General features: G+C 35.9%; 1 protein-coding gene across 1 annotated transcript in view; it reads left to right on the forward strand.

The window, feature by feature from the left end:
- The window catches only part of LOC129754142 (uncharacterized), an 85,567-nt gene that overhangs the window by 58,494 nt on the left and 4,561 nt on the right, over positions 1-22,512 (forward strand). The window contains exons 4-5 of the mRNA XM_055750025.1: positions 11,803-12,219; positions 13,164-13,293. Of these exons, the coding sequence (XP_055606000.1) occupies positions 11,803-12,219; positions 13,164-13,293 (547 nt within the window). The remainder of the gene's footprint in view (positions 1-11,802; positions 12,220-13,163; positions 13,294-22,512) is intronic.

Here is a 22,512-nt window from a genome sequence, read left to right on the forward strand (position 1 = left end):
AATCCCAAATGCTTCAAACTCTACTATGGAGGGCTTGGTGGCGCTACTGTTTGGTTGTCATCTTCCATTGGCTTCAGCAAGTGAAAGTTCAGATTGACCTCCAAGCCGTCATCGTTTTTGCAAGACATCAACCCCAACAACAACAACGCAACGTTAGATCTGAAGAGAGGAAGAGAAAAGGGAACAAAAAAACAAGCTCGAGAGCTTAAAGCTCGAGAGGATTCAGTAGCATTTGTCTTATTAGATTTAATTTGCTTTCACGGGCGAAATACTCTCCTGTCGCTGCTGCTTAAGAAAAAGCTTCGTAAGCACGAACGGCACGTGAGAAGATGAGAGGATGTGCATACATCGTCCGCGTACCCGTGTTGTTTTCCCCTTCTCAGAGCAATCTGTTCCTGAATATAATGTTGGGCGAAGTTACTATCGCTTTCGTACCATGCGGTGTGGGCATGAGGTACTCACCAACGACTTCATAAATTTCGGGGTCGTACCCCTTGGTGAAAACCATTTTTATGTTCAATAATTCGGAGCTTCGGTTCCGAAATTTTTGAAATGGTTCGGTTTCAAACTGAACCATTAAGATGAAAAAATACAACCATTAGCTGGGAAAATTAGAACTGTCTTCTTCCTCCTACACGGTTTCTGTCACGATGACATCAAACCTGAGTGGGAGTGAAGCCTGTCTGTTCTCCCTTCCACACATCGACAGGTCCATACTTTAAGATAGCAAGCGCGTATCTATGACGTCACGTATCATTTGACGTCATATATACGATAATCTTGATTTTAGTGATTGCTGGTTGTGGCTAGCAAGGCCAATTGACACGTTTTTTGGAGTGATGATTTGATGATAATTACTATGAAAATTTATTTTTCAAACTATTTTGTTATTTTTTCTTTCTTTTATACATTGAAGAGGGAAAAAAATCAAATTTTTTAAGACAAAAATCATTTTTATTGTACTTCCCAGTTTCGCAAAAACGTGTGGACAAAGTTTACAAAAAATCACACCAACACACACAAACACACTGACATCGTCTGAACTCGTCGAGCTGATTCGATAGGTACCTATAAAGGTATATCTAAGACCCATAATTAATGATCTCCCAAATCGACCGATAACTATACCTTTCTGAAAGAAAGGCAAAAAACGTTCAATTCTTAGAACATGATTTTTCCAAAAAGAGCTTCGCGGGCCACAAAAAGCTGGTCGCGGGCCACATGTGGCCCGCAGGCCATGGTTTGGCCACCCATGCTCTACAGCATCAAATCTTCTCGAATTCGTTACATATGTTATCAATTCTATGAGCAAATACGTTCATGTTGAGGCTATTTATACCGACTTTAGCAAAGCCTTTGATCGCATTGACATACCCCTTTTAATCTCCAAATTAAAAAAAATGGCTTTCATCCAAATCTCCTCTCTTGGTTACAATCATACTTAACCGATCGAACACAAATCGTTCGTTTCCAAAACGAATTATCCAAATCTGTAGTTGTAACCTCTGGTGAGCCTCAGGGGTCTCATTTATGACCTCTCCTTTTCATACTGTTCGTTAATGACATTTCCTTTATTCTAAAACGGATTAAATACCTAATATACGCCGATGATATTAAACTATTTCTGAAAATAAAAACAACCGAAGATGTTGAAACATTTCAAAACGAAATCAATGTTTTCTTTGAATGATGCTACAAAAGTTTACTTCAATTGAATTTTAAAAAATGCAACTCTATATCATTTAGCAGAAAACAAAGTTACCCTATCATTGAAACAAAATTGGGCAGTCAACCAGTACAAAAATGCAAAATTGTAAGAGATCTCGGCGTCATACTGGATTCGAAACTCACGTTTGGAGAACATCAGAACAATATCATAAATGAAGCAAATTGCATGCTAGGATTTGTAAAACGTTTCAGCAAACACTTTTAAGACTCATACACCATAACTTCACTTTATATTTCCTATGTTCGTTCGATATTGGAGTATTGTAGCACCATATGGAATCCTTATTCAAATATTCACGAGGAACGTCTCGAATCTGTTCAAAAACAGTTTTTGTTATATGCGCTACGTAAAATCAATTGGACCACTTTTCCTCTCCCATCGTATGAATCTCGTTGTAAGCTTATTGATATAGAACCTCTCAGTAAACGCAGAGAATTTTCCCAAATTGCATTTGTAAATGATGTTGTTGCACGAAAAATAGACTGTCCTGAATTACTTTCGAAACTAAATTTTTACACACCCTCCCGTCCGTTAAGAAATAAACATTTATTCTACATCACACTTTATGACAAAGGCTATGCAAAACATCAACCTATTAATTAAATGATGTACAAATACAATTTACAAAGTTATAGACGTAGCAATGCACAAAACACAACTAAAAAGGGCATTTAAAAATAACTTCATACAACGACAAAACAATAGCTTAAATTAGTTTTAAGTAGTTTTAAGTATTGTAGTCTACAAAGTTTGACTTAATAAATAAATAAAAAAATAAATATATAATTAAATAAGTAGATACTGATGATGATTCAGATCTCGGAAAGTTATTCTGATCTATCGTGATCTCTCGACATCTGCATCCTGGAGTCTTGAATCCCAGTCTTGAAAACCTGATCCCGAATTCTGATTCTGGACTCCGATCCCAAATTCTGATGTTGAGTCCAGTTCCTGATCGTAACCAGGGGTCCTCATTCTGATATTTGAATCCTGTTTCCATATTCTGAAACTGAATCCTGATGCTGGACACTGGCTGGAACCGTAGCGTGATGGCGTTCAAATCGAAGTCAAGCAAAAATGGCCATGTCGAATTTCAAAAAATTCTGAGACTTAATTGTTTTTTTAACTCTTGTGGATTCATATGGAATGTTAGCCGCTGATCGTGGCCTAGAGGATAGCGTTCAAGTATTTTAAACATGAGTTCGTCATGAGATCGAGTCTCAGTCACGTCATACTTAGTACTAACTGTGTGGGCTGATAGGAAATTATCAGCTATCAGATAACATTCTTCGCCGTAGCAATTTAACGATTTTTCCTCAAAGCATAGGTCAGTTTTTTCGCCCAGCTAAATTTATATGGTCGTATTTTGAAACTTTGAAACTCTATAGTTGGCCCAAAAAACCGACCTGTGTAAAATTCATCTCAATCGAACTTGACTGGATGAGCTTTCCTAAAAATCACAAAAGGGAGACCAAAGGAAATCAAAGAAAACAAAGTTTTAATTTAGTCCTAAATCATGGCCGTAGGAACGTAGGAATTTTTGGGGGTAACCCCCCTCCCTCCCCCCACTTCCCTCATGAGGTTCCAAAATGCCAAGCAAAATGTTCTTCTCTAAACTCAGAATTTCAAATCCTTAATCAAATTTTGATAAATCACTAAAATGATTCAAGAGTAATAATCTCAACTCAGAACTAAAGCCAAAAGCTCGAAATCTTTTCCCAGGTCCACAATTCAACTACCTAGAGTTTTTCAAAAAAATTCTCACTTGTTGATGGCATTCATTTTTTTTTTTCATAGTATTTCGTCTCACGACATACCTTGACGAACATAATTCCCAAAATTCACTCGATCTATGGCAACCTATTTCCGTTCTTGTTCTCCTTGATAGGAATTGAGTCCCGAATATCGAATTTCAATAACATAAGACTTAGCTTGCCGAATTGCCCATTTCACTGTTCATTTTAATTTCAAAATCAAACGAAAATTGAGTTGATTCATTAGAGGTATAATTCAGTAGTTTACGTCCAAATTTTTTCAGCAAATTTAATTAAAACGAACGATATTTTAGAACCTTTAAAAATGATTTAAAATTGACTGATGTATTTTGATATTAAAAAATAGGTCTTTGAGATATTTCCTTCACAATTCTTATCAAATAGTTTTAATATTGGCGGATATTGGGGAAAATAACCCGTAGTGGCACGGCCTGAACATAAGCGAAAAAATATCTGGTAAGCTTAGGTTAGAATAAGTCTGGATTTTGTGGATCCAAATTTGCTTATAAACATTAAAAATCGCTATCTGTGATAAGATTTCGGACTCTTTAATCAATGTTTTTAAATCATCATTGGTAAAAAAAACCTGATTCGAATCTTGTTAGTTTTAAATTTAAACCTCAACTAGATGCACTTTCCATATTCCGAACTCATCATTTACAATTTTTATTAACATTAACAAATTGAATTTCAAATAAACAATAATAATAATAAATATTTGAATTTTATAAAAAAAATTTAGCATTTTCTGGATTTAATTTCGAAAGTTAGGATTTAAAATAATTACCTATTATAGTAAAATAGCTTAAAGCTAAATAATTTCACAGATCCTACACAATTTTTTATACTCTTAAGTATGACTTGATCAAGCAAAACTGATGTGAGATAAATTTGTCACCAAAGCCCACAATTTTGGAAATTTTGGCGAAATTTAAAAATAATTTAAAACTAAATCGAATTTTTGAAATGTTTAAACCCGTAAGTCAATTCATTTCGCAGTCCTCAACAAAGTTGTTTGATAACAAACATTCATGACTTTTTTTAATGATTTCAGGATAAGTTGCAACTTTTTGTTTTCGAATTTTGAAAAATTGTAGAATTTAATTTTTTCAGACTTTTGTAGCTCTAAAACACGAATATCTAGGCAAGCTTTGAATCCTTGATTGAATGAAGGAAACGAAATGATTTAAAATCAGCTTGAGGTTTCCATGTACATAGGTGTATTAATTTACCAGTTATCAACGATCGATTTAACCAAAACTGATCAATTTTAGAATTTTCGCACGCCATATCATCGAAACTAGAGATGATAGACAAAATCTGACAAATGTTTTGAATTTAGTACGCCAAAATCTAGCAAAATCAGTTATTAGAACATAGGCACCAAAAATGCTGTTCTCCTGTCTGTGTCATTGAGATTGACAAAAAAACACATTTTGAAATGGTTAATAAGGCTGGTACAAATATCTTTTTTTTTCTTTTGTAACAACCCCCCCCCCCTTGTCAAAGTTGCAAAAAAAACTCGAAGGGGGGGGAGCTTGAAGTATTTTATGTAAATTTTAGAAAACAAAATTAAAATCAAATTCGAAAGATTTCAAGACCAAAAAAAAACAAACTTTGGAAGAAGGGAATTATTTCCCTCTTTGTATTCTTGATTTTATTGAGCTTTTCGATAAAAATTATTTGATTCATAAGTTTTGTGCAATGATAAAGTATACAAATTTGTTGCATTCAAGCATTCTTGCAATTTATTCAATTTTTTTTGTTTTTCGCCTTTTTTTTATTAACCCAACCCCCCCCCCCCCCTCCCCTCCCTTCTGAATTTTCCAATTTCGAGTGACAAAAGAAGGATTAGAAATTTGTTCCGGCCTAATATGACTATTAAAATGTTTTATTAGTTTTAGCTAACTACAAAACGCAGTTTTAAAAATGACAAAAAAAAATCATTTCTTTAAGTTTGACTACCAGTCTGGTTTTGAACGCACGTCAAAATCTCTGGAGCCACTTCTATTCTAATTTTTTTTTTTTTTTAACAATTATTTATTTGAAACGGCTCGTACCAGTAGGTTTGAAGGAGCCAAACTCGATTTGATTTTTACAATTGATTGCTTAAAACTAACGGTTTTTTAGAGGCAAAAGAAGACAGAAAGGGAAACATGAAAATAAAAAGAATTACAGGTGGAGATCGATAGCTTTTAGAAAAAGATAGATTTCAAACATGTAATCCAAGTCTATCACAGCTAGCACATCTCTCACTGGAACATTAGGTGGTTTCCCTCGGGCCCGAAGGGAGTCAATAAGATTCGATCTGGCGACAAGGTGGGTCTCACACGACCAAACAATATGCTCAATATCATGGTAACCTTGGCCACAACTACATAAATTGCTGCCAGCAATATTTACACGATAGAGTACCGCGTCTAAGGAATAATGATTGGACATGAGACGGGAAAATATTCGAATAAAATCTCGACTCAAGTTCAATCTATTAAACCAGGGTTTAAGACTTACCTTTGGGATAATGGAATGGAGCCACCGACCCAACTCATCCTCGTCCCATTTTCGCTGCCAGTTGAGAAGAGAGTTTCTCCGAACCAAAGAGTAAAATTCGTTAAAGACGATTTCCCGTTGGTATGTGTCACCTTCCATTGCACCCACCTTTGCCAGTGAATCTGCCTTCTCATTGCCTACTATCGAACAATGTGAGGGGACCCAAACAAAGGTGATGGAAAAGCAGCGTTTTGATAAAGTACTCAAAATATCTCTTATCTTCTCAAGGAAGTACGATGAATTCTTTCCGGGCTTTATTGAACGAATAGCCTCAACAGAGCTAAGGCTGTCCGTTACAATATAGTATTGTTCAACAGGTCGTGAAGCCACGTTGTCCAGAGCCCAATGAATAGCTGCTAATTCAGCGATATACACTGAGCATGGATATTGCAGGCTATAAAAGGCACTGGATACTTGGTTGAACACTCCAAACCCGGTACACTCGTTTATTAGAGAACCATCGGTGAAGTACATTTTTTCAGCATTGACGTGTCCATACTTTGCAAAGAAAATCCCGGGAACAACAAGGGAACGATGTTGTACCGGTATTCCACGAATTTCCTGCTGCATAGACAAATCAAACTGGACAGAAGAATTGTCGTAGTCTGGGATGAAAACACGAGTTGGAGAGTACGAAGAAGGATTCACCTCCATGGACATGAAGACATGGTATACAGACATAAATCTGGTTTGAAAATTTTGCTCAAGTAGCCTTTCAAAATTTACAATCACCAATGGGTTCATGATCTCGCACCTGATGAGGAACCGGAGTGATAATAAATTGAATCTTTCTTTTAGTGGGAGTATGCCTGCCAAAACTTCAAGACTCATGTTATGCGTTGAGTGCATACAGCCCAAAGCGATGCGGAGACAACGATATTGGATACGCTCGAGTTTGATGAGATGAGTTTTAGCAGCTGACTGGAAACAGAAGCTACCATACTCCATAACTGAGAGAATAGTTGTTCGATACAATTTTAAAAGATCTTCAGGATGGGCTCCCCACCAGGTGCCAGTGATTGATCGGAGAAAATTTATTCTCTGTTGGCATTTTCCTTTCAGATACTTAATGTGGGCTCTCCAGGTGCACTTGGAATCAAACCAAACCCCAAGATACTTAAAACACCTCGATTGAGTGATCGTTCTTCCTAGGAGTTGAAGCTTAGGTTGAGCAGGTCTATGTTTCTTAGAGAAAACAACCATCTCCGTTTTCTGTGGAGAAAACTCAATCCCAAGCCCCAAAGCCCAAGTTGATAATCTGTCTAAAGTATCTTGTAAAGGTCTGTGCAGATGAGACTCAGTAGAACCTGTGACAGACACTACGCTGTCATCTGCAAGTTGTCTTAGAGTGCAGCCTTCAGAGAGACAACTGTCGATGTCACTTACGTAAAAGTTGTACAAAAGTGGACTCAAACATGAACCCTGCGGGAGGCCCATGTAAGAGGTTCTTCTAACTGCAATATCTCCGTGAGCAAAATTCAAACGTTTCTCACAAAGCAAATTGTATAAGATGTTGTTCAAAAGAGGAGGCAGACCCCGTGAGTGCAATTTGTCTGACAAAACCTCTATAGAGACTGCATCAAAAGCTCCCTTTATGTCTAGAAACACTGAAGCCATTTGTTCACGTTTCGCATACGCCATTTGTATCTCTGAAGACAGCAAAGCAAGACAATCATTTGTCCCTTTGCCCCTGCGAAACCCAAACTGAGTATCTGAAAGGAGACCATTTGTTTCCATCCATTTATCCAATCGGAACAAAATCATTTTCTCCATCAATTTCCGAATACAAGACAACATCGCTATTGGACGGTATGAATTAAAATCGGACGCTGGTTTCCCAGGCTTTTGGATGGCAATAACTCTCACTTGTCTCCAATCTTCGGGAACAATGTTCTGCTCCAAGAATTGATTGAATAAATTCAACAAGCGAAATTTAGCAGAATCCGGAAGGTTTTTCAACAAGTTGAATTTTATTTTATCAAATCCCGGAGCTGAATTGTTACAAGAGAGGAGAGCAAGTGAGAATTCCACCATCGAGAAACTGGAATCCAAATCACATCTATTCGGAGGCACACTTCGGATGATTTTTTGCACAGGTGTAGAATCTGGACAGATTTTCCGTGCGAAATTGAAAATCCATTTATGCGAATGTTCTTCACTTACGTTCGTGGAAGAACGATTACGCATGCTTCGCGCCACATTCCACAAAGTGCTTAAGGATGTTTCCCGCGATAAACCTCCCACAAAATTACGCCAATGCGCACGTTTTTTCCCCTTGATCAGGTTTTTGAATTGCTGCTCAAGAGAAAAATACGCGTTGAAGTTATCCAAGGTTCCGTGTTTCCGAAAAACTTTAAAAGCGTTCGATTTGTTCACGTAAAGTTTGGTACACTGACTGTCCCACCATGGATTGGGAGGCCTTCTACGAACAGATGGATCTGGGATGGGTTTCGTTTGAGATTGAACTGCAGTATCATAAATCAAGCGAGCAAGAAAGGTATATTCCTCCAACGGAGGTAAAACTTCCGCCGCAGAATCTATGACTGAATCAATTGCGTCCGAGTACTTTTTCCAGTCGATGTGTCTTGTAAGGTCATATACCATATTTGTTTGATTTGAAGAGCTGGCCCCATTGGTGATTGTAATTTTGATAGGTAAGTGGTCACTACCATTGGGATCGGGGATTACCTTCCACTGGCAATCCAATGATAGTGAGTTTGAGCAGAGTGAGAGGTCAATTGCACTTGGTCTTGCAGGAGGTTTAGGTACTCGTGTTTTTTCACCCGTGTTCAAAACTGTTAAATTGAAACTGTCACAAATGCCATAAATAAGATTAGAACGTCTATCGTCAATTTGTTCTCCCCAGACAGTTCCATGCGAATTGAAATCACCCAGGATCAACCTTGGCTCAGGCAAAACTGAGCAAAGGTTCTCTAGGTGACTTCGATCCACTGTAACTCTCTGAGGCCAGTATAAACTGACAACGCATAAGTCCCTACCTCTTACAGTTGTATGACATGCAACAGCTTCAATTCCACCTGACGAAGGAAGGTGGATTCTATAAAATGAGTGGCGCTTATTGATCCCTAAAAGCACCCCTCCATAAGAATCGTCACGGTCCAGGCGGATAATATTAAAATTGTGGAAAGAGATATCATTTTGAGAAGAAAGCCAAGTTTCGGACAAAGCAAAAATATCACAATTAGTTTCATGCAGAAGAAATTTGAACGGATCCAGTTTGGGGATTAGACTACGGCAATTCCACTGTAATACAGTGATATCTCCGACCTCTCGGCTTGAATTAGCCATCAAGAGAGACAAACACTGAAAGAAGGGGCCAAGTTTGCATCATCTGCATTAAAAATGACTTCACGATAGGTAGCATTGCAGTGACAATGCTTCTAATTGATTCAGAAACGTTGAAAAACGAAAAAATCCCATTTAAAATTTCAGTTAGTTTAAAAATCCCAGATTGAGTAGACGTTTCACTAGAAAAGTGATTAGAATTCGGGATCTGGGATTCGGGATTTGAAGATCTCGAAGCTGTCGGTTTATTCTGTGGAGAAATATTTCCTCGAAAACCAGGAGGGACTTGATTTACTTTTTCCCCATTAGTCGGCCTTTTCCCAATGGTGATTGGAGGGATAACGGTTGCAATTTTGTTAGGTATTTTGGGAGAAGTCGCTTTTGCGCGCTTTCGAGAGTTTCCTACAAAGCAGACAGGGTGTTCATCATCAGCTGTGTCCGTGTCATCATGATCAACTGACAACACAGAAAATATGTTACTAGATTGAGGTTGGGTCGGTGGAGAAGCGCTCTTTAGTATAGCGGCGTAAGAACGTTTGGAACGTTCTTTCAAAGAGCGCTTCTGTTTATCCCAGCTGCCCTTAAATGCCTCGCACAACGAGATATCATGGGGTGAGCCCCCGCAATAGACGCATTTCTGCTCTATTGCTGAGCATGCTCCTTCCCCATGACTCTCCCCACAAAGAGGGCAGCGCTTCTTATTGCAGCAATGGGACGCAGTGTGACCCAATTTGATGCAATTTTTGCACTGCATTGGGCGAGGCACATAAAGACGAACAGGAAGTCTTAAAATTCCGTCAATCAAGACGTAGTGAGGGAGAGCGGTGCCCGCGAAGGTCACACGAAACGAGCCTGAAGGAGAATACTTTTTAACTCCATTAACGACGTTGGCAGTTGTGAGTTGACGACAATCCAAGATTTCGACCGAAGTCGAATCAAGGCTCTTAAACTTACCAACGCCGTGGGACTTAACATATTCCGCCTCCAGACTCGTTTCAGTTATAACACCCTCGATCTCTACGTCTCGAGACGGAATGTACAGCTGGTACTCTAATTTGAAAAAATTACTGGCAAGAATTCCATTTGCAGCCTTCCGATTGGCCACAACAATGCGCAATTTGTTCGGTCTTACCTTAGTGATACTGGTTACGGAGTTCCACCTCGCCAGATCTTTTGTAATCTGAACAACATTTAAGCTTTTTCCGTTTTCTTTGGGCCGGATAAAAACCACCCAAGGCCCAGAAAAAGTTGAACTATCAGGATATGTTCGGAGCCGGGTTGCTCTACTCTCAGTTGGTGATGATGTGGATTTACCCTCCATCGAAGAAATATGAGCATTGGAAGGACCAGCTTCAGCCGAACCCTCCGGAAGCTCCTCATCTTCGGAGATGTTGTTCCCATCATCCCCAACTGGGTTTAACCCCCCGCCTTCGTTCATATTTTAAAGCGGAAAGACAAATGTCTCCCGCTCCAGCAATAAAAACGAAGCACACAATGAATGAAAACTATATACAGAGAAAATATAGAAAAAAGGATAGTGAAAAAAGAAAATTTACAAACTTGCAATCACTGTTAGCTTCTCGAGTCGTCCAGACACGTGGTACACCTCGTTGATAGGAGTAGGCTTCGGCGAAACGACGGCAACCGGACTTCCTTCTTTGATTGAAGATGGCCTTGATATGGAAACGTCAACAAGGGATTCCCAGGGGAGCTGCTCAATGAATCCGTTATCCGGGTACGGCAAACAGAACCGGATTGCCCGGATAGTCTTCCGTAAGGTATCCAAATCCAGAATAATCGGGGGACACAATTGATGCTCTGCTGATGGTCTTGGTGCCGATGGTGATGGCAAAACAAATTGATGCTTCTGTCCAGACGTCGGGACCGCACTCTTGGGCTGGTGGAGGAATACAGTTGGCCAACCTCCACTGCTGTATGAATTCGGCTATTGACGACCGAATAGGACCACTACTTGAGGGAACTTCGTTTGATTTTTAACCTCGATAGCACGAGAAAAGCAGCGAAAAAACAAAACACATCCGCACTCTCCGAGCTACTGGGATGGAATGATCTATTCTAATTTTGAAAACATTCAAACCAGGGTAATGCTGAAGTATAAAACTACCGACAGTTTCGTTAGATAGTGATGAAAAACGGAAATTTGAATCGATTGGCATAAAAGCATTATTAACTGAAAAACATTTTTTAATGTTGAAATCAGAAAAAAAATTTAGTTTCGATGAATATAAAACTGTTCTGATTAAGAATTGAAAATTGGCATATTTTTAAAATACCACTTACGGATTTTGAACCATGCGAACCGAAAAACCATTCACCAAAATGGTATTTTTTTTATATTTTTTTGTGTTTTAGTGTTGAACAGATAAGAAGCTCTTCCATTTTGTTTGTTTCATTATTTTTATTTTTATTTTTTTTTTTCAGGAAACCCTATTCGTTCTGTACAACTTCCGCATGGGACACCATGGGGTGCCGGGTAGCAAGGAGGAGGAGGAAAACTTCCAGCTGGACCGGTTTCCCTACAGCACCTTCGAAACCGATGACCACGGGGAGCGAATCTGCGGTTCGTACCTGTGCCCCGTTTGGGACCGGAACATTCCCATCAACAACAGTGCCCTGAACACCCTGACGCTGCAGGCCTACAGTGGAACAACTCCGCTCATGGGGATTTATTTAATATTCGGAGTTATTGCCCTGACCATTACCGGATTTACCATCGATCTGGACAACAACGTCAAATTCGATTCCATTCGCAAGATGTCCGATACGCTGCTTTTCGCCGGACCGATGGCGTATTTTATCGGAACCGAGCAGGGCTACATGTTGGCCGATTTTATGAAGGTAAGCCGTGTGTTTCTGGTGCATGTAAGGGTTTGGAGGGAATTATGAAATCTTTATGACCTTCTTGAGCCGTAGGGTAAACGGTGCTTTGTTCTACCCGTAATCGGATCAATAATGTGTTTCTTATAAAACCCTATGTTGTTTTGAAAAAAAGTCCAAGGAGATTTAAAAATTTTAAATGAAAGTTCTACTTCTGGTATCCGGTCTTACTCTCTGGAGCCACTTTGAAATATATAGGAGAGAAATGGCTTCTGATTTCCAGATAACCTTAGGATTGATTAAAATTTTGAATTTCTTTGACTTTTGATTCTATATTTCTATGGCTTCATTATAAGAGAACATTTTCTTACTAGATTTTTTTTGCTACATTTGTTATAACCTTTAAAACTCTAACACAGGAATGTTTGTTTGATCAAACCGTGCTTAGCAGGTTCAATCACCTTACATTTGGCAAATGAGATTCTTGGGACTGCAAATGGAATGTGCCCTTAAATAATAACCGTCGTGAGCTGTGTGAAAAGTCGTAAGATCCAGAACAGATTGTAGTTAGTTGTTTGGTTGCGCCGTCGTCGGTCGTTAGCAAAAGAAACAGAGAGTAAACTTTTCCTGCAAATTCCTGCCTACCTGACAAGAACATAACCCCATCCCTTGCCACCCATTTTCGTTAAAGAATATGGCATTGCCATTTGTTCTTTCCGCTGTCATAAAACTCGTTCTGAAGTTCACGAAGCTTATTCATGCCTGTAAATTACATAAATTTGAATTTGGGGAACACTCAAAGATGTGTAAAGGTGAAAATTTTCGTTTTTTGAATTTTTTTAAATTCCAAATGTCGATTTTTGAGCTCTTATTTAAATTTTTTTATACCTGATATTCCAAACTGTAACTTCCGAATTCGGGAAAATTCATAATTTACTTAGTTAGTTTCTCATTTTACATTTCAGGCTTTCGTGTCCTGCGAGTTGGGACCAAACAGCGTTGCCGGTGCTATGATCGGTATGGGAGTGATGCAGCTCATTAGTGCGTGTACTTTAAGCATGCTTCTTCGACACACGAAACGAGTTGTCGTTATAGGTAAGTTTCCCTGATATGTACATAAATATCATCTCTAACCAAGAAATTATTTAGTAACAAATTATTTCTTCATTTTTAAACGTTTCAACCTAAAAAATTGATTTTTTATGTAACATCTTTACTTGAAACGGCTCATGCCTTTAAAAGAAGTTGGTTGTACCTTTTTCAATAATTGACTCCCTGGATACACAAAACAATTTGAATGAATGAAATGACCTTCTGGAGATCCGTTCTAGTCCAAGAGTTCTCACTGCCAAGATGTCAAAGTTCTGTTTGAAATTATTCTAGAGAGATTTTGAACAATTTGATTTTCTGATTTCCTTATTCAAAGAGACCATGGTAAACAAAGAGACAATATGTTCCTATTGTAATTTTCGATTTTCTGTTAGTGTCATTCCAATCGAGCAAAGGAATTGTCTAACTGAAAAAAAATTGGAATTGCGAAAGCAAAAGTAATGTTATCAACTGTTTATGTTTATGTTTATGTTAACAGGATGAGCAAATCAATACTTAATTGTTTCTTATCAATTTTAAACAGAGTAAATGTAATCACAAATATGAAGATATAGAATATCGATCAACTTTGTCCGTTCATCCAAAACAATAGTCACGAGAAGTTTTATTAATGGCAATCTTGGGCAACACTGCAGCATGTTTACCATAGTCTATTTACCTTATTCTATTGCTTTCTCACTTGTTGACCAAGCTGACTTAATTTTTTCACATTTTCTTTCTCTTTGGCAGTTTTATGGGTCAATTTCCTAACTCAAATTTTTATTTCCGTCTCATTAGTTTCCTAGTTTGTAGCTAAGGGAAGCATCAGCTTTTTTCCACTTGTGGTTTCAATTTGACGACCTTTTGTATTCTGACTCTGTTATCACGTAAATTATTGTATTTACCGATGTCTTTCTGTTCTTTCTTTCATACTTGTTTTACTTTTTTTTCGATTCATTTTCTTTCTTTTGGTTTTTTTTTCTATCTTCCTAGTCGGGAAAAATTTTCAACCTTATGAAATGTTGATGTTAATCTGGTTTTCAATATTTTTCATATCATGCAATTCAGCTTTCTAGTTATGATTTGCTGATCTGCGTCCTTTAAACATAATATAACAAGTTTTGAAAAATTTTATTACATTGATCACAATGATCAAGTCTCCCCCAAAGGCATGCGCGGTCCTACGCCCCCCAAATGGCAAAAAACGGTTACAAAATACCCGCAAATGCTCGAATTTCTATTAAAACTTAAAACGTTCCCTAGTAGATGTGCTTTTAATTTTTCAAAAAATTTCCACCCCGTAGCACAGTGGTCCAAAATGCGAAAAACGTGATCGTTGCTTATAACTTTTTTAGGTCACATTTTAGCATATCGGTGTCTTCGGAGAAGTTTGTCAGTAAAATGAGCTCTATAATAAAAAACTATTATTTTTTCGATTAATCCCCCTGCAAGTGAGATAAAATATCTAACTTCTCTGTTATAGGTTTTAGCTCTTTGATGTCTTCGACAAACTTGTTTAAAATAAAATTTCCTACAACTTTGTGTCAGATGCCAAGTTTCTTAAATAATTATTATCCGAGATATCGGCCAAATAAGAAACTTAACCTCTAAAAATCAGTTTTTTAATAATAACTTTTTTCAGTAAATTTTAAGTTTAATAAAATGTTAGACAAAGTTGTTTGTCTTACTAAAATACACCACTTTGTTGAACATTTCAAGTTTGTAAAATGTGATACTGCAGAGCTATGTTAAAAAGATTACCGAAAATATGGCATTTTCACGCCTTATTTTACAAACACCGGGCAACATCGGGCAGCCCGCTTTAGATGCAAAATAAAGTCGAAGATTTCGTCTACAAGGCGAGGTACAATCGTCAGTATCCACTTGTATCCAAGCGAGATACTTCAATTTTACTTTTCCATGTTTGCATTAAAAACAACGATTTCTATGAAAGCACATACAGCGCATTCTACTAGGTACGTGTGTTTTCTTCTAGCTTTTCCCTTCGCGATGTCATCATTTTGCATCTAAAGCGAGCTGCCCGATGTTGCCCGGTGTTTGTAAAATAAGGCGTGAAAATGCCCTATTTTCGGTAATCTTTTTAACATAGCTCTGCAGTATCACATTTTACAAACTTGAAATGTTCAACAAAGTGGTGTATTTTAGTAAGATAAACAACTTTGTCGAACATTTTATTAAACTTAAAATTTACTGAAAAAAGTTATTATTAAAAAACTGATTTTTAGAGGTTAAGTTTTCTTATTTGGCCGATATCTCGGATAATAATAATTATTTAAGAAACTTGGCATTTGAGATAAAGTTGTAGGAAATTTTATTTTAAACAAGTTTGTCGAAGACATCAAAGAGCTAAAACCTATAACAGAGAAGTTAGAAATTTTATCTCACTTGTAGGGGGATTAATCAGAAAAATAATAGTTTTTTGTTATAGAGCTGATTTTATTGACAAACTTCTCCGAAGACACCGATATGCTAAAATGTGACCTAAAAAAGTTATAAGCAACGATCACGTTTTTCGCATTTTGGACCACTGTGCGTAGGAGCGTTTATTCAACAAAAAAGATTAGTTATCATTTAAACACTCAAGATTAAAAATAGTCAGTCCACCAAACTCAAGCAGCTGTAACTTGCAATTTCCTGGACCGAATTACACCAAATAACTTTTGTTGAGTTACTTAGAGTACTGACTTTGAATTTGCTAATCGTGCATCTACCATACATTTGAGCTAGGTAATGAAATGTTGGAACCATTTTTTCAATGGTCAGTTTCCTAATATGAATAAATTTACATGAGCAAATAGTAGTGAATTTTGTATTTGTTTCAAATTCTGAGCTTCTAAATTGATCGTTTTGTTTTGAATTTTAATGGAATGAGAAATATGAAAAAGTGAAATTGGGGGGTGAATGGGAATATAACACTGAAATTTTTCAAATATTTTTTTTTTGTTGACGGCATGCATTTGTTGCCTTCACAATGCAGTTTCTTTTTAATCCGCTCAGATAAGAAAAAACAAAAAAAAATCCTTGAACTATATATGTACGGAATCATGTGATTTGAAATTTTCTTTAATTCTTGATAATTTCTACCATGTTTAATGGATTAACAGATAGCGGTCGTTTTAAGAAGTGGAGAAAGAAATTTGGCCTTCAAATGTTAAATTGCTTTTTAGTAAGAGAATAAAGTTGTAGTTAAGTTTTCCATTGAAGTGATCAGTTTTCCAGTAGGTGCTTGAGAATCGTATATCTTAAATTGGAAGTCTTTCTTTCTAATCTTTCTTTTAACATAGTCACCAATATTTCACAAAACAAATTTAACCGTAATATATTTACAACATCGTGACGATGCCGCATGAAATCCATTTTTAATGAAGAATCGGCAACGGATTTTTCTGTATTTAAAAATATTTTCAAAATCGAAAGAAATTCATCCATTTAGAGTCAGGACAAATTTTTTTTTTTTTTTTTACTTTAAAGATAAAAGGCTAATACGTATCTGAAATACAAATTTAAATTAGAATTTTAAATTCTGTATTTTTTTCTTTCGGTACAGTTAGTTTAATGAGAATTTTTAAAGTTTACAATGTCATATCAGAAGTCTAAAGCTAAACTTAGTCCAAAATCTAACGCTGTACTATTTTCACATGCGTTTACAAGGAATTAATGATTTGATTGCAAAATAAGAATTGAGGTTCTGAATCACAGATTCTCTTGCACGAATTTATTTCACCCTCAATTTTCCATGATTCAAATATGAATTATGAAACTTCAAATTAACCAATAAGTATTATGAAAATTAGAAATTGAAATTTTTATTCCATTGAATTTAATTCTGTATGAAATCTATCACATAAAACATTCATATTATGGATGACCGTGAAAAAATTGCAAGTAATGCCAAACAGAAATCGAATATGAAATATTAAGAGTTTAAATTTCAATAGTAAGAGTTTAAAATTTAAAAACTCTTTCTAAATTTCTAAATTCATTTTAATGCGTTTAAACACAAGAGATTCCACCAACAATAAATCAAAAGAAGAGAGAGTGTGTTTGTAGCTTTTGCGTCCCCTATGAGTTTTTAGAGCCAAAAAGGAATAAAAAGCATTTATAAAAGCTGTTTCAATATGAAGATATTGGTGTTTTGAGATAGAGATTTGAAATCATCTCCAAAACTCAAAATCTGCAATCACAATTATGCAAAGGATTTAAAAGCTGTTTTTGACATATTAAGAGGCACTGAATGCAAATTTGTTTCCGGTATAACTTTTGAAAATACAAGGTAAAAATACTTTCAAAAAAATTGTGTACTTTTTAGCAAAAGTGTAAAATGTCAAAAAGATATGGAAAAAAGGTTTCAACTTAATGATCAATTTTCCTGAACTGCCCCTATTTGCATATGAGTCCCATGTGTAAAAACTGCAAACCGAGAAAACGCTTGTAAAGTTTGAAACTTGTTTTCATAAAAACAATCGTATAAATCATTTGTTGGCAAAACCTATGAATACTTCGGATAGAAAACACTTCAAAGAATACTTCTGTTTACTTTTGCGCTAATACTAACTAATAATTACGGAGAATTTCCAATAAAACACTCATGTGACTCATATGCGAATATTCTTAACCCTCGAACAAAGATTATTCGCAAATGAGTCTCTGGTGCTAAAGTTATCGGTAAGTGGCAAGTACTTTTCTAACATATTTTTTTCATTTGTTTACCATTCTTCTCGATGACAGAAGAAAGTTATCGAAAGATCTTGATTCCAAACTGATTTCAATCAAGGTTTATTCGCCACGTGGGATGTGTTTATTCAAAACTTTGTTTTCATTCCTGCAAATTTATCATACATCTTCACCATTTAATTCAATGTGTGTTACGGATACGTACAGTCAATCGCAAAATTGATCGTACACCCATCATTCATTCTTCAATTTTGAATTTTTCGGGGTTTAACAGTAATTAATTGAGAACAACTTTAATCCATTGAAAAATACCTCCATTTTACTCTTTAACTGTTAAAAGAAACATACAAATTGTTTACATTTTCACTTCATATTTAGAAAAAGAACAAAAAAACACCATTTCAAGCGTGGCAAAATTGATCGTACAGTACTGGTTTTTCCTAAAATAAAAATAAAAATCATTTCATAGCAAGTAACAAATATCAAGAAACCACTAGTTTAGTATTTGGTATGACCACCTTTGGCATCTAGCACTGCTTGCAAGCGTCGTGGCATCGATTCAACGAGGTTTTTGGTCACACTAGATGGAATGTTCTCCCAGATCTCCTTCCGCGTTCTGAGTTCTGCCTTGTTCCTAGGAATTTTATTGTTCAGGCTATTCTTGACCTCCCACCAGAGGTGTTCTAACGGGTTCAGATCAGGAGACTGGGGAGGGGTTTTGAGATGTTTAGGGGTGTTATACAGCAACCATTCCCGTACGACAATAGTGCTATGTTTGGTGTCATTACCTTGTTGGAAGTAGTAATCACGAGGTGGACTTAATTTATCCACAGAAGGATGCAGGTTACGCTTGAGGATGTTCAAATTACCCATCTTGCCTATCGTTTAGTCAATGAATTCCTTGGTTCCAGATCTAGAGGCCGACATTGAACCTCACAACATCTGTTACAGTTGAAACCAAATTCTTAGGCTGAGGCGTTCCAGGTTTTCTTCACACCATTTGCCGTCCATCCGATCCTAAAAGGTTTATTTTTGTTTCGTCGGTAAATAGAACTTTGTTCCAGTACTCTATAGGCTTATTAACATACGCCTTAGCGAACTCCAGTGGTTTTTCATATTTACCTTTGAGATAAAGGGCTTCTTACGGGCTACACGACCTCTTGAACCGCTCCTGTGCGGTACCCTCTGGACAGTATCTACGCTGACAGGTCTTCCGATGGTGCCAGCGACTTCAGTGGCCAGTTTCGGAATACTTGTTTTAGGTTTCCTTTCCAGAGTGAAGTGACACGTAAACATATAACATTTTAAAACTTATCATTATAACCATAAATTATAGGGTTTCTCTTTTTAAAATGAAACACAGGAAAACACGACTTGATCTGTTGAAGTCCAGAATGTAAGAGACTGGTTATTTATTCAGCTATCAATACCGAGACTCGCCAGCGAGGTTCTCATGTCTCTGAGTTCCCAGAAGGAATTGTACCAAACATCGATTAGCTAACTGATCGAATACAACACAGAGTTCGCACAATTACCCGTTCATCTGTAGGAGTCAAAATGCGTTTTCGTCCTCTTCCAGCGAGATTTTTCACGGTTCCTTCGTATTTCCACTTCTTGATGATGTACTGCACTATAGAGTGGGTTCTCCCGACAGCTTCTGCTATTTCCCGCAATGACTTTCCGCGACAACATACACTTATTATCAACGATCGCGTCGCAATGTACGTTTTCTTGCGCTTGTTTGCCATTTTGATCACAACTCTTCGAAATTCAGCAAATAAACAAAAACAAACACTGCCCAAGTAGCTGCTGGATGTTGGCATGACACACTGACAAAAAAAACTTCACTTATCCACATTGGTCTCGTTTACACATGAAATATTTCAGGTTAAATAAAAGGTGTACGATCAATTTTGCATATCTCTCATTTGGGAATTTTATAAACTTCTTGAATTATAAAATAAACAAAACATATTTTTAAAAATCGTGGCGATCAGATCAATAGCTAAACCTGTTAAAAATCAATGTGCATCAAAATCATAATTGTTGAACTATTTTTTCACACCAAATAATTGAAAAGAGTTGGTAAACCATGTGCGTACGATCAATTTTGCGATTGAATGTAAATAACAACGACCAAAAGTCTGCTGGATTCAAGACAAAGAAGGAGATTTCTCCCGGGAACATCTTCCTAAGTAATAAAAGAAAACAGTGGTATTGATATTGTTGTGAAAAAAGTATTGAAAAAAGTTTGTTATTTTATTACCGAAACAACACTTCAAGTACCACCCACCCGATCACACATTAGATCGTCAAAATTACCCACGAAGGAACCATCCTGACCGAAGACTGATCTATTGAGCGTTGTTCATCGGTTAATTTTTGTCGAAAAAAAAATGGTTACCTGTTACTTATAAGTGTTTTGTGTGACTAAGAACCAAATTTCTTCGGAATCATTTCGTTACTATACGTTCAATTTTTTGTGTAAATTAATGTTTTAAGCAATAAATTAATTATAATTCAGTTCCAAAAGCTTCATATTTCCGAAATTTATTTTGATAATCTTATTTTCAACTATTTAACTATTTAGAGTAATGATTTTTAATATTGAGAATTGGAAAATTCAAACCCAGAATTTTGAATAAGAATTGTTTTTCAAAATTGAAAATAATATTTCGAAATTTCCAAATCACGATTCAGTAAAATACTCCAATGAAGAATTTAATCACCGTTAATCAGTGAACTTCATAGCAATGATTAACTCAAATTATCTCAAAAAATACTTTTCAAACGTATAGTTGCAAAATGAGAACCATTAAAATTAAGTTTTGAGCCTAGCACTGATATCAGAAGCTCAAAAAAAATAGATAACTTGAATAATTTTATCACATATTTTCACCTCTCAACAACATGTGACAAATGACATATATAACGAGAAATTTTTATGTGTGCTTTTAAAGTGACAATTCTAAACTATAAGATATACAAATTACGCCAAATTTTCTTTTTATCAACTTTATTTCGAAGTGAATATGTATTATAATACATATTCACTTCGAAATTCGCTGATTGTTCTATAAATATTGAGAAAATTTGTTAAAAGTTTTCATTATTCTTCTCTTATTTCATATTTTTCGAAATACATCTGAATTTGTTCAGTGAAATTCAAGGGGAGAAGGAGGAGCAGTGTGCAGCTTCTATTGTAGACTGATTTGCAACTGAATGTCAGACAAATCATAACAAAACCTGCATAATCAAAATAAATTTAAGGGCTGTTTGGTCAGTGTAAATCTAAACAAGGCATTTGAAAGGGAAAATCGTGGTTATCTTTAGACATTTCTAGAAAAATTTAATTTGGAAACTTATGTTGAATTATTGTATAGGTGGTTTACGTTTGATAGATCCAGAATCCAAACCTAAGGCATTATTTTTGAAAAATATTTTTAAAATTTAAATGAGGATGGCACCTACTCGAAAGATAAATATTAATTGATTTCAATTCAAACCAAAGACTCACACGGAATGCAAGAGATTGAATATCTGTTGGTATTTAATTTCTTGGATAATAATTTTTGTTTAACATCTACCAAATCACTTTATGAATACTTCATCAAAGAAAAAAAAAAAAAGATCAACCCGAGATTGAAAAGAAGATCACCGGGATAACTATGACCAACAATCAATTTTTGCACATTATCATTAATAACTCAGTCTATAGTTTGAATATTTGAAAACTATTTTCTACGTTTGAAAGCCTGTTAATTGAATATCAAACAGGTGAAATTTGGTTTGTATTGAAAAAAAATTCTGTTAGTAAAAATGCAATTTCAAAATCTTAAAATATCTATTTTTTCCAAGGCTCGCAAACAAACAGCTCCCCTGATAAAACCAAAAAGCATTAAGAAGCAATCGGGTTGTTGAATGTGAATGACTACTTTTTACTTTGTATAGTTTAGTTATAGTGCTATTTTTAATAATCATTTAGTGATATATTTTTGATATTCAAAAATCAAGTAATATTTTCCAAGAGTAAACGCGTATTCGACAAATGGATAGGAACCCTATCAAAAGGTTAATTTTTAAGAAAAATGAAAATGGTAATAGTGGGAGGGCCTAGAGGATTGTGTGAAGATTAAATTTCATTTGTATTTTGAAGCTCATACTATTTAGGAAATTCATTTAATTTTTGCCCCTAAATGTATGCAGCATAATAGTTCTTTTTTTCGAAACTAAATGTTTTGAAAAGAAAACGTGAAAAAGAAAGGTAAAATTGATACACTAGCATTTGCAAATACATATTATGAAGGTGTATTTTCTTGATGATCAAGAAAACTCGTTAAAACCTTCAAAATAGAGACTGATCAATGTTACTCCAAAGCATCAACTTCTAAACAGAGACGAAATCGATTTTTAAATCAAATTTAAAGTAGCCTAATAAATTTCTGCAACCATGTTTTACGTTCAAAGGAGTTCAGTACTAGTTTTCAAAATATGAAACATGCCACATTCTCCTTTACAGAAATAATAATC

This window comes from Uranotaenia lowii, chromosome 3, assembly GCF_029784155.1.
Source record: "Uranotaenia lowii strain MFRU-FL chromosome 3, ASM2978415v1, whole genome shotgun sequence".
NCBI lineage: Eukaryota > Metazoa > Arthropoda > Insecta > Diptera > Culicidae > Uranotaenia > Uranotaenia lowii.